This window comes from Talpa europaea (genome assembly GCF_964194135.1).
Source record: "Talpa europaea genome assembly, chromosome: 3".
Lineage (NCBI taxonomy): Eukaryota > Metazoa > Chordata > Mammalia > Eulipotyphla > Talpidae > Talpa > Talpa europaea.
Window position 1 is genome coordinate 133,868,578 of NC_140069.1, and position 13,008 is coordinate 133,881,585.

At 55.7% G+C, this 13,008-nt stretch overlaps 2 protein-coding genes across 3 annotated transcripts; both read left to right on the plus strand.

Moving 5' to 3' along the window:
• Nucleotides 1-3,400: 3,400 nt before the first annotated feature.
• Nucleotides 3,401-5,723, plus strand: ATP6V1F (ATPase H+ transporting V1 subunit F; the record flags this gene model as incomplete). Of its 2 annotated transcripts, none has more annotated exons than XM_084229981.1 (2): nucleotides 3,401-3,594; nucleotides 5,253-5,723. In XM_084229981.1, the coding sequence occupies 2 exons, from the start codon at nucleotides 3,401-3,403 to the stop codon at nucleotides 5,491-5,493; spliced, it is 435 nt and encodes a 144-aa protein (XP_084086107.1). In that variant the 3' UTR covers nucleotides 5,494-5,723. The 2 variants fall into 2 exon arrangements, with proteins under 2 accessions (XP_084086107.1, XP_084086108.1); XM_084229982.1 differs by having other exon boundaries at nucleotides 3,401-3,558; nucleotides 5,292-5,723.
• A 572-nt stretch (nucleotides 5,724-6,295) lies between these two features.
• SPMIP1 (sperm microtubule inner protein 1) lies at nucleotides 6,296-8,378 on the plus strand (the record flags this gene model as incomplete). The annotated part of the gene is made up of 2 exons (XM_084230481.1): nucleotides 6,296-6,716; nucleotides 8,148-8,378. The coding sequence occupies 2 exons, from the start codon at nucleotides 6,296-6,298 to the stop codon at nucleotides 8,255-8,257; spliced, it is 531 nt and encodes a 176-aa protein (XP_084086607.1). The 3' UTR covers nucleotides 8,258-8,378.
• Nucleotides 8,379-13,008: the final 4,630 nt, after the last annotated feature.

Below are 13,008 nucleotides of genomic sequence, written 5' to 3' on the forward strand. Positions count from 1 at the left end.
CATAGTGAGCTGACTCAATCAGAGCTGCTGCTCACCCGGCAGGAGGCAGAATGACATGCAAACAAGGAATTTTTACCCCAGCCAGGCCTTGGGTCAAATATGAGCCTATTCCTGCCCCTCCTTCAACCCTGGCCTTGCTCAGGGCCTCCCTCCTAAATTATACCAGGCTCTTAACTAGTCACCCTGGTTCACCAGCTTCTTAACTAGTCTCCTTGGCCCACAGCTTCTTAACTAGTCTCCCTGTCCTGGCCAGCTCCCTCTGCTGAGCCCTCCACTGCAGCCAGAGGGGATTAAATTCATGCCTCTTCTGCGGCCCCCTCCTGCTCCAGACTAATGTCTGCTCTTCCTAATAAGGCCTCCAGGTCCCGATGCTGCCTCCTCACCATTCCTTCAAGAAGGTTCCGAGTCGGGCAATATGCCCATTCCCCATCACACCCTCTTTACAGCTTCTAGTTTTGCTGGCACCCATGCTGTTTGGGCCTCTGCCTGGAAACACCCTTGCCTCCCCACCCTCCCCATCTTCCTGGCCAACAAGAAGCTTTCACCACCACCACCAAGAAGCTTTCCCGTCACCACCACTCTGTTGTGCAACCACCCCAGGCTGGTTGTTATTGATTCAGGCGGACAGAAAGAATTTTGGAGACTTCAGTATCTCTAACATACCTTTAACGCTGAATCAGGGGACCAGACACACAGGCAGACCAGCAGGCAGGCAGGCAGCAACTAAGCCTCCCAGACCCTGAAATCTTCTAGCTCTCTCTCTAGCTTCTCTCTGGCTTTTCTCCCCTTTATCTCTCTCAACCACTTGCTTTTTGGCCCAGGTGTTCACATTTATATACGCACACACCCCATGTTCGCCAGTTTCTTGGCCTGGGTGGCCGTAATCACAGGTGCATGTGCCCTGTGCTCAGGCTCCCAAGCGCCTTTTGCATCAACACAATATCATTTGTGGATAATGAAACCTGGGAAGAAAACAAAGCTGCAGGTGGCGGCTATAGAGGCCAACCGCAGGGAGGCAAAAAAGAGCCTGAGGAACTATTTTTCTTACACACTTCCCCTCAGCACCCCAGCTCGAGCATTAGGGTACATCTCTGGTTACATTTACCATTCTGATAGTGACATGTAGCTAAGTGTCTGCCTCCCCCAACTGACTGAGCTCCCTGACCTTGGGAGGTCTAACAGGTGGGATGAATGAAGAAATGAGTGAGCGCTGAGCAGCCAGCACAGAGCAAAGAAGCATCTCACTTGATGAATCCCCCAACTCTAGACCCGTTCTTGGACATATCAGCACCCGCTGATGGACTGTCCAGAGGAGACCCAACACACCTGGCCAGGCTCCAAACCCCACTCTCCTCCTCTAGACTGAGTGAAGACTCAGTAGCCTATCTGCCTCCTCCCTCTCCTGTAAGTTTCTTCCCGCTCCTGACTCTGAATCCTGCCCCAGGTCATGTCCCCACCAGGACCTCTTCTCACTGTCTACCCTCCTCCCACTCTTTGCAGAAAGTTACTTGAGGACAGACATCCTATTTTAGCAATCTATGAGCTCAGATGCTGATCATGGCCACAGTGGATAAGCACTGGTTCAATGAAAAGAGTGAAAAACGTGGCACTGTCCCAATCTGTACTTTACCTGACAATCCCAGTGAAGGAGGGATCATTCTCTTAAGTAACTCATCGCCACGGAGGGTCAATCTGTGCCAGGCGCTGGGTGAGGGGCATCTCCACACACCCTTCCTGACAGCAGAAGACGCCCTGCCCCTCACCTGCAGGTGTGAGCACTTTCCTGCATTTCCTGGCCTCCTCAGCTGTAGCTACCCTCCATCAGTGGGCTGATGTGTTTATAGCTGCTCTCCCCCAACTACAGCATGGCCCTGGGTGCTGAGCACTTATGGGCTTTATTTCCACATAATCCTAGCAGCCCTATGAAGTGGGCATAGTATTATGTGAAGACACCAAGGCCCTGAGAATGTTGATGAGTATACAAATCAGACCTCCAAGTAGCAGGCTACAATAATCAAACCACTTGTGCCCCAATCCTGAGCCTATTACATATACACCCATTAGACCAGACCATCTAAATGGCTGAAGCACTTGAAGCTCACAAACTACATGCCAGACAACAGGAGCACCTACTGGTTTAAAGGGAGGAGAAAAGAGTGGACCTTTCCCCTTCAACCTGCTCATTTCAGAGCTCACTCTTTCATTCCTCTACTTGCACACTCTATGTTCTCAAACACATCCAGTCCAAAACGCAATTTCGCCCATTTTGTCTCTATCTCTTAAAACTCCATCTACTTCTCCACATTCCCCATTATCATTACCTACCTGAGTGCTGGCCACCATCAACTCTTAGCACAATGGCCTCCCAATATGGTTTCTCCTCTTTGGAGCTTATCTCTGCACATAGGGCCGTGGCAGGGCTATGTCTGAAATATAAATCCAGCGACATCACCCCCTGGCTTAAAACCCTGCAGTGGTTTCGGGGTAACTTCCATCTCTTCAACTTTTCTTGGAGGCACTTAAACTCCATCACCAAGCCTTTGCACACGTTCTTCCTCTTGCCTTCTCTGAGCACTCCCTGACTCCCTGGGTTAACTACCCCGGGTGCGCGCTCCGTACTTCTCACATTTTAGCAATTATCACATTGCTTTGCTTCGTAGGCTTGATGCAGTCACCAGACAGTATCAACTTGTTCATTCTTTGTTAGCTGAAGGAATGTGAACTACTTGTAAATTGCGTGCCATACATACACGATTCAGTCCAGGACCGTGCCCTCAAGAACAATAACTGGGGCCTCCCCTGGTGGCTCAGCGGTTGAGCGCTGGGCTCCGAAGCTGCCCGCAGCCTCTGCAGCGCCGGGTTCAATCCCCGGCCACCTGGGCGAGGGTCCCACATGGCGCGCAGAGCTCTCCTGCCACCCCCACTGCTCCCCTCAGCAGTGTACTTCGTCAGTCTACCTGTTCCGTTCCCCGCTCTGGCTCTGGCTCATTCTCTCACCCTCCCCCGCTTCTGACTGTACCCAGTGTTTGTATAAATAAATAAATAAATAAATCTAAAAAAAAAAAAACCCAAAACAATAACTGATTCATTCACTCTTCCGGGTTTTGGCACCTACGAGAAGTGGGCTCAACAGGTTTATTGCGTCAACGTTCCGATGACGTGTCTGTACGCGCCCCAAGGTGCCGCGCTGGCTTCTGGGAATCGTAGTCTCCCGGCTCGGCCCTCCCTTTATGGCGCAGGCGTATTCAGATGAGGCGGCTTTGCTACTAATGCGCATGTCCCAGGACGCGGAGTGGTGGAACTGCGCATGTCTCGAGGGCGTGGGAGCGGCCGAAAGCATCCACTGCGGAGGCGGGGCTTGGAGGCTTCAGGTGGTCTGCGCTGAGCTCCGGCTGCGAGGATGGCGGGTAGGGGGAAGCTCATTGCGGTGATCGGAGACGAGGACACGGTGACTGGCTTCCTGCTCGGCGGCATAGGGGAGCTGAACAAGAACCGCCACCCTAATTTCCTGGTGGTGGAGAAGGACACCACCATCAATGAGATCGAAGACACTTTCAGGTACGGTAGCCTGGGAGGCCTGGAGGGACCCTCAGGGCACCGGGCGGGCTAGGTCTGCGATGGGCTGCTCGACCCCGATCTCCAGGGCCTGCAAAGTCCGTACCCCCGCCCTTCCAAGGCGGAGGCCCCTGCGCTCCAAGTTCCCTTTTAGGGCTCCATGGAGCAGAGCTGTGTCGGGCCCACGAGCTTCCCTCTCACATGACATTGTGTCAGGAAGGAAAGGGAATAGGACTTGTGACTGGCACCGCCCCAGGACCCTACCTGCCCCATTATAGCGGCACCCCCGCAGAGGGCGGTGCTCAGCTCTGCTTCTGGGGTTCCGGCTCTTCACCCAGTAGAGCCGGCGTCCAGCATTTTCATCTGCCTCAGAGGCTCACCATCGTCCTGGGAGGTGGTGGGGCTCTTATTCCCACTACAGGTAAGAAAACAGATTGAAGCACATTCCAAAGTCACACAGTTAAAAGAGGTAGAGCAGACATTTGAATCCAGTCCCAACCTTTTCTGCTTCCCCTAAGTCAAGTCCACATTCTGGGTGTGCAGCTCCCCCAGTCTGCCTTGACTTTCCCATAGGTCCTCAGTACAATGGGCACAATACCTTCTGTTAAGACCTTGCACTTCAAGTCCTCAATGTCTGCCCTGGAAGTTTGAGTGCAGGCATGACCTTTAATCCAGGATGGGCCCTGGTGGCTTGAATTGAGTGTGCTAGCCCCCTCTCCCCTGCTCTGTACCAAGACTCAGGAATAAGCCACTCTCTGCTGTTTCTCCCTAAACAGCCCGGCCCTGAGCTACCGGCTGAGACTGGTTCCCACTGCCTGGGGTATGAGAGGCCTGATCTGGGAGGCTGATCTCTAAGCAGATTGGTAAAGATTCAAGTTGTCAGGGCTGAAGGACATATTTTATTCCAAGAACTTTGTTGTTACCAGTCAGATGGTACCTCAGAGGTCATCGAGTCTGATCTAGCTCAGTCCCTGCACAGGGCAGGTGTTCAGTGTGTGTGTGGGAGGAGTGGGGGGGTGGTGAGAGAGAGAGAGAAGAATATACAATATGAATAAATATTTTAATGAACCAGTGTGTGGCTAAGTGATTACAAGAAAAGATGATTCAGTGCCAGGTTCTCCTTTTACAGAAAATGTGATTTTTCCACTTCCCATGTTGTTTTCTTACCTCATGCAAACTTCCCCTCTTAATCCATCCCTGTCTTCATCAGCATGGACCCTGAGGCCTTCATGGTCTCCTCATCCCTCCCTCACCTTTAATACTGAATTTCTCGTTGTAAGGTTCTGTTCATGTGGTAACATGAACAGTCTACCTTACTCTCCCCACCCCTGTAGGTAACTCTTGCTTTTTTAAAAAAATGCAAAAGAGCCTACAAATATATTTGTGTGTGTGTGTGTGTGTGTAGAATATATAGAGTGTATATATAGAGAGGATATATTCTCTATATTCTTATCCTCTCCCTTTCTTACACAAAGGCAGCATACAGAATACGCTGACATGTACTTTAATCTTCACTACCAGTTGACTTGGGGGCCTCCTAAGCAGAGGAGGTAGAAGTCAGCCCTGACAGCCTTAGCTTTTGAATGAAATTCATTCTGAATGGAGCAGAGATAGTTTAGCATAGCAACCTTTTCCCTTGTGCTCTGGGCTGTCTGGATCACACCTGTTCCTTTCTGCAGCCCAGCACACCAACTCAGCGTGAGCTGCCTCGGACACCCTCTCTTCTCTCCCAACAGGCAGTTTCTACACCGGGATGACATCGGCATCATCCTCATTAACCAGTACATCGCGGAGATGGTGCGGCACGCACTTGACGCCCACCAGCGCTCCATTCCAGCTGTCCTGGAGATCCCCTCCAAGGAGCACCCTTATGATGCTGCCAAGGACTCCATCCTGCGCAGGGCCAGGGGCATGTTCACCACCGAAGACCTGCGCTAGAGGGCTCCTCACTGCCCTGCAGCCCCTCCCTGACCAGGCTTCTCCCCAGGCTTGCCATCAGCCCTTCTCAAAGTTTTGAGCCTCTGTTTTCCAAGTCCCCACCCCTTCCCACTCCACTGAGAGGCCGGTGAGGTGCTTCCAGATTGCTGAGGCGCTGCCATTAAAGTCAAGGCTGGTTGGGAAACAGGAAGCCTGTCTTCTCTCTCCACTACCTCTCCCCCTGCTGTTATGCAGTGTCATTGTTGATGTTAAATTAAAGTAATATTCTTGCTTCTGTCCAAACTGGGGCTGGGTACAAGAAAGGCCATATGTGGGATGAGGCTGTTGGTGGGGATGAGATTGGCAGGATTAGAAAAGGTTCTGCCAGAAGACCCAGGAACAGAAGAGGTAGACCAGGAAGATGGTGCCAGAACCCAGAATCAGGGACTGGCCTGAATCCAAGACCAGACTAGGAAAGGAAGGAGCCCAGGCCCTTGGCTCCCCCATTTCAGTCTGCTTTGGGCTGGGAGGGCATCTGACCCAAGGGACAGAAGCAGATAGCACAGGAAACCAGGAAGCTTGAGATTCGAGGCCGAGCCTGGATCCTGGAAGAGGTTTGGGGATCCACCTTAACCAATAGGCCCCAGCTGGAGGCCGCCTCAGAAAGCAAGGTATGAGGTCTGCTGAGGTAGAACCCTGGCCCTGTGTGAGGTGAGGCTTGGTTGCCGGGTGACTCCCTTGGCAGTCACCTGCTGTCAGAAGAACTCTGCTTGCTGTGTCCACCCTCAGCTACAGCTACCCTGGTGCCACTCCTCTTGCCACCATGGCACGTCAACTCAACATGGATACTCTACGGCAGAACTTCTGGAAGGAGGACTATCTGAGGGAGAAGATGTTGCGCTGTGAATGGCACCGCAAGTATAGCTCAATGGTGAAGGCTAAGCAGAAGGCTAAGGCTTCAGCCCGTCTCCCCCTCAAACTGCCCACCTTGCACCCCAAAGCCCCACTCTCGCCCCCACCTGCCCCCAAAGCAGTACCATCCAAGGGCCTCAGCCCTGTCCCGAAGGCTCCTATTCAGGCAGAAATGTACCCAGTCCCGTCTGCCACCCGGGCCCTACTGTATGAAGGCATCTCCCACGACAACCAGGGGCGCTACCAGTACCTCAACACCCGAAAACTGGACTTGCCAGAGAAGCGCTACATCTTCCCCATCACCACCAGCTTCACTTATGGCTGGCAGCTGGGTGAGCCCAACCCCCTGGAAACAATTCACCTCACAAACAATTCACCTCCATGTGCTGGGCACACGAGACACATGGGCATTCTTTCCTGGGGGTGTCCATGCCAGTGGAGGGTCCAGGCCATAAACACCAGAGCAAAGCTAATCGAAGGGCAAGTTCCATGATGACACTAGGCAGGGACTGGGGTGTGGGCTCTTGGAGTGGGTGCAGCTTTTGACTGGATTGTCAAGAAAGGCCTCTGGGGACCTCAGGCTGAGAAGTAAATGACAAGGGAAGTCAGTGGAGGGCTTTGAGCAGGTGCGTGATACTGATTAACTTTTTTTTTTTTTAAAGCACCCTGATAGGCTGCAGGTAATGGCCTTTTCAGGGCAAAGAGTAGACTGGCAAGAGATGACAATAGCTTAGATGCAGGCGATTAGTAGAAGAGCTAAAACAGATCCAGGATATGTTTTGGAGGAAGAGTCGAAACCTATGGAAACATGGAATGAGAGGAGGCGGGGGCTGCAGGGGAGATGGGAGAAGCAGGGTCCGAGGGGGCGTGCACAGGTCAGTACTGGCCAAATTGTGCTGGAGGCCTCAGTGAGGCTGCTGTGGAAGGAAGTTGCCCTCCGGAGCCAGGTCAGATTTGGGGGTCATCAGAAGGTAGGTGCTATTTAAATCTGTGAGAATGGGGAGCTTACCCAGGGACCTCCAGATGCTGAGTCTGACTGGAGAGAGGCAGGGAGCACAGAGATGTGTGGGGACTGTGGTGTTGGCAGGGAGTCTGCTCGTCTGGATTGAGGTGCTTCTTTCTGTGAGGCTCAGTCAAGATCATCTGCTAGGAAGGAGGAAAGTGGGGGCAGCGATGAGGTTTGAGATAAAAAGTGAAGATGTGGGGAAGGGGATATACCAGGGGTGCTGTGTCCTGGGTGATGCCCAGTGTCCCTTGCTGTGTGTGCGCATGAATTTCCAAGGGAGAGAGCTCAGTCATGTCTCTCCACAGGCTGCAGTGCCTGCACTGACAAGGTGCATGGTTGGGGATAAGCACACTTGAGTTTTTCCTAAAAACTTCCCCCACCTTCCTGGAAACTCTAAAGGGGAATGGAAGGAGGAATTTTCCAAAGCAAGGGGGCAGAGGTAGTGCCACCTCCCAGAGAGGCCTAGCTCAGTCTGTCCCTACAACAGGCAGGCCTGAGTGTCCAGCCACCCCCTCCATGGAGGACCCTGAGGCTGGAGTAACACTGGCAGAGGACTGACAGCATTCTGCCATTCCTAGTCACCCGGCAGCCAGCCAGCTCCCTGCTTCCCAAGGCCTCCACTCCTCAGGAGCATGTCTTTATTTCTTCACACTTACAAAGTAGATACAACACAGGCAGGTTCCTGGGGCCGGGGCTTCCATGCTCGGCAAGTTCCTTCACCAGGAACCCACTCCTGGTCTCTGGCGTCTTTTCCCAGGCCCCCCAGTGAAGCAAGAACTGGTCTCCTGCAAGATGTGCCGCATTGAATCATTCTTCCGCAAGAACGGGGCCTTCGATTTTCTTGACCCCCGGGACCTGGCCCTCTGACCTGGGTCCAGGCAGTGGACTCAGGGAAAGGAAAAGAAATAACAGGCCTCCCGGTGGGGTGAAGCCGTGGTGTGTGTCTCTGTCTCTGGCCCTCCCGGGCCCTGAGACTATGATCAGGACTTTTCCGAAACCGCCTCTGACGTGCACTTGCTCGCCTGCAGCTGGCCGCCATTTCCCTAGGCCTCCTGGCGCTCAGCATCCCACCTGCGCGGTCTGCCGTGGCTAGAGGGGCTGTGCAGGGCGAGCGCTACTGTCCAGGTGCAGGCCTGTCCGGCGGCTCCGGCCACAACAGCTGCTGGAAGTTGTGGGTATTCCTGGGGAGAGAGTGGCCTGTCATCCCGGATGCCAGGGAAAGGCAGCACCACCCCAGCCCCTGGGCCTGCGCCCTCACCTGGCCCCCAGCGCCCGCAGCTGCCGGGTCCTCTCCTGGTGCGCGCGCTGGAGCTGCTCCCGCAGGGCGCGCCGCTGCCCGGCCGGGTCCTCCTGGGGCGGGATGGAGCGCTGAGCGCCCTGACCGCCCTCCCTGGGGCTCCGATGGAAGCAGCAGGGGCAGCCCCCGGCAGGCGACCCTCCCACTGCTGGGGGGCATCCTCGCCCACGCGGTGCGGGCGCCCCACTTCAAGGGGGCGCGGGCGGCGCCGGCCCCGCCCCACCCACCCCAGCAGGGCCGTGGGGGCCCCGCCGCGTTCTCCTGGGGTCTTGCCTGTGGCGGGAGCTGAACCGGGGTGGCGGGGGGCTCCAGGGGATGCACCCGGCAGTGGCGGTTCCTGGCGATGTGCAGCCGCTCAAGGACCTGGAGGAGGTGCCCGTCAGCGGCCGCGCCCCCCGCCCCCCGCCCCCCGCCCCCCGCCCCCCGCCCCGGCCGGTGCTCACCCGCAGCCGCTGCTGCTCGCGGGCCTCCCGCCGCCGGCTCCGGGCCGCGCCGTGCAGCTCCAGCAGCCGCTGCAGCGCCGACTCCCGCCGCGCCGCGCTCGCGCCGGCCAAAGCCTCCTCCCGGCCCGAGGGCTCGGCCCAGGCGGCCTTCGTGGCCCTGGGGGCCTCTGCGGCGCCCCTCGCTTCCCCGAGGGCGCCCCGGAGCCAGGCCGAGCCGCCCTCCCGCCGCCCCCTCCCCTCGCCCGCCTCCCGCTCCGCATCGCGCGCCGGCGCTGGGGACCCCGAGAGGCCGGCGGGGCGCTCCTGCTGCCCCGAGCTCATGGGCCGTGGGGATCCCGGGGCTGGGCGCGGCCCGGTGGGGGGCGGGAAGGCAGCCCGCGCCCCGTCCAGGACCGGCCCCTGCGCCCTCCCGTCAACTGCTGACTCGGGGCTCTGGCCCTGCCTGCGCTGGGGGAACCCTCCCTCGGGACTTGGACTCTCCCTGCCCCCAGGCTGCGGCATCTGCTCTCCCGGGGGCCTGCGGGAGCCCCCTGGAAGTCTCAGGGGGTCGCTTGCCTCCCCTGGCTGTGGAGGCCCCGCTCCTTGGGCCACCTCCCAGGTGTGTGAGACTTCACCTCCGGCAGGCTGAAGGCGCGCTGCCTCCTCGCCCGGAGGAGTCTCCCCAGCCCCCTCCAGGACGGCCTCCTTTTGGGGGCTCTGAGGGCAATTTCCAGTTGGACCTTGAGGAGAGTTTCTGTTCTCCTCCCGGTGGGCCTCCCACCTCTGACCCTGGTGTGTCCCCTCTCTTGGACGCTGAGAGACTGCTTTGGTCTCCCCCTGGGGGGCTTCCGTTCTCTGACCCTGAGGATTGTCATCCTCAGTTTCCAGAAGGTTCTCTTCTCTCTGACGCTGAGGACTCTCCATCCCCAGCAGTTTCTGAAGTTCTGCTCTCTCCCGGTCCAGACGCCAGCCCAGCACCTGTGGTCCATCTTGGGGTCCTGGCAGGTCCTGGGAGGACAGGTCTGCCGGCCCTGGGGTTCCACGAGAAAGTTTTCTCCCCTGCGGGCTCCTGGAAGGTGGTGGACTGGGCCTCTGGGCCTCCGGCTCTGCTTGACCGTTTTCTTCCCTCTGGGTGAAGTCCTGGGAGGGATGGCCACTCTGTCCCAGGCATGTGAGGGAATGCCCATGCCCAGGGCCAGCTCCCCCAGGGGCGCATGGAGACCCTAGTGGCTACCCCAGGAGGCCTCAATTCCTCTAAAACCCTTGCCTAATTCTTGAATTTGTTAAACCCATTTTTTGTAGGGCTTCCATGGTGGTTCTCCTCTCCCACCTGGCTCCCTGAATCACCCTCGCAGTCTCTTTCCAGGCAGACCCCACCCCTGCACCCCCCAATCTGAGAGGGACCTTTTACCTTGAACTCTGAGCTTCCTGGTTCCCCAAAGCTGCTGCTGGTGGTGGAGTTTAGCTCTTGGGAACCTGAGGTGAAAAGCCCGATGTTGGGGTCCCTCTGCTCACACACATTCAGCCCCAACAAGAACCAGGAAGTTTAGGGAGTCCCCACTACAAGGGGGTGGAGGGAGATGAGGGCTGGTGTTCTGAGAGCTGGTGTGTTTGAACTTGGTGATAGTTCATCATTCCAGCTTTATTGGCACCAGCTTGTCAGGTTTGTCTAACAGCTGACCCCATCCTCCTCATCCTCCTGGCTAACTAAGGGGGACTCCCGCAGAGGAACAGCATACCCTCTTCCTCAAAACCCCCAGGGGCTGCCTGAGTGCAGGGAGGGCCTGTTTGCTGGGCTCTTCAGTCCCTCACAAGAACACCCCCACTTCAGCCTGCTGCACCCTTAGGGCCCTAAAGAAACCCACTGAATGCACCTACTTCACCCCCTGCCCTTTAGCTCGGTCTTTGTTTCTGACAGCAAAATCACATGTAATTCAAGGAATAAAATTCTAGGCCAGAGCCTGACCTAAAAACTGCAAGTCTTCATAATTAACAAAAGGAAACTAAAAAAAGAGACGCCACTGCTCCTTTGCAGCTGTGGAGGGAGCGTCGTTCTGCATCCATAAAACTAGTTAAAAGAACTTGATTTCATAAGGTCTGAGACTGAAAACTTTCACAGAAATATTCCATCAAGCAACACGGATCTGTGAATATTCATAACAGTAAACAAATGCATGTGTTCTCTGTGAAAATGAATCTGTCTTTTGAAGAGTTTCTGAACAAAGGAGTGTGATGACTCCCAGGCCTGTAGAAGTTATTGCCATGAACTGAAAATGACCCCCCAGTCCCTATAATTCTGATGTTTTATCACCCAATCATTTATTTCTCTGGTAGTAATGTCACTGATATCTCTCTATTCCCAAGAGAGAAAATACTTGTAAAAATTTCTGACAGGGCCTCCCTGGTGGCGCCAGGGTTTAAGCACTGCACTATGAAGCAATCCACAGCCTCTGCAGCATGAGTTCGATCCCCAACCAGGGAGAAACCCACATGGCACAGCAGACCTCTCCTGTCTCACCCACTGCTCCCCTCAGCAGTGCATTTCAGTCACTCTACCTGTTCTGTACCCACTCTGTCTCAGGTGAATCCTCTCACCCCCCACATCTCTGGCCTGTACCCCAGTTCTTGCATACATAAATAAATAAATCTTTTTAAAAAAAAATTTCTGACAGAAAATAATCCCTGGCATTGGCCCCTGCTCTCCCACGCCTGATGGAATGATGAAAGGCTTATGGCTTTGCTCAGCATATTACTGACCAAATAATTTGAGTCTGTTTCATTTATATTAATAGGCTTGGAGCTCACAGCCTCCATCCCTCTCAGTTTGAACGGCCAGCCTGTCACTGTCACCAGGCTGTCACCAGAGACAGGCCCAGGTGCCAAGGCAAGTCCCTGCACTCTGGGTGTTCCCAGTGCCTTGTGTAAAGGGGCAAATAGGCACCAGGGAGCTGCTATTCCATGCACCCCCTCCCTGGGCAGCCAGGGACAGTCATTTCTGGTACTCTCTCCCCTGAGCCCTGGCTGAACTTCAGAATCCTGAACACAGAGCCTGAGACAGCTGGCACCAACCAGGAGGAACTGGTACATAAAATAAAAACCCTATTTGTCATCCTGGGTGCCCCTGAGATCAGGATGAGTGGGAGTGAGTTAGAATCTTGGCACCTGGGCAGGTGAGGACATCTCTGCCTGCTCACAACCTAGTCTGGGAAACCCAGTCCAAAGGCTCCTGCTCTCCTGCCCCCTCCTGTCAACTTACCAGGTGTGGGCTCGGCCCGCCTGCCAGGGCCTGCCTGCCACTGTGGGGCTGCATCCCTCCCAGCTTCAGGTAGATCCAGGGCTGGCGATGCACTTACTGCCTGCAAAGGCTGCCTCAGGGGCAGCCTATGGGTTCTGGAAGTGGAGACAGTCAGCCTGCCAGTCTCCAAGCCCCCAGCAGGTTATTGGGCCTCCCCACCCCAACACCCCAGAAGCTGGAACATGGGGCTACCCTTTCCAGGGGCTCTGGGGCATTGTGGATGTAACCGAATGAGAGACCCAGGAGAAGCCGGGTGCAAGGAGGGGGTGCTAGGCAGGGGCTGCAGAAGGAGACAGGGAAAGGGTAGTGACTGGTCCTTTTGTGTGGCAACACAGAATTTCCTGGGAGACAGATGACTCACCCCTCTGGGAGCTGATGATTCTGGCTCAGGGAGTCCCCGGCTTGGGGTGATGGGCACAGCCTGGAATTCTGGAAGGGTTGGGGGGCCTCTAAGCAATAGGGCATCATCCCCAGTGTGGTGGTCATCCTCTAAGATGGACCCCGGCAATGCTTCCCTCTCGTAGTCCTGCCCTGGGAGGCCTCGACGCCTCCCCCTTCACATGAAGAAACTTGGAAATGGAACCCTCCTGCCAGACAAGACTGC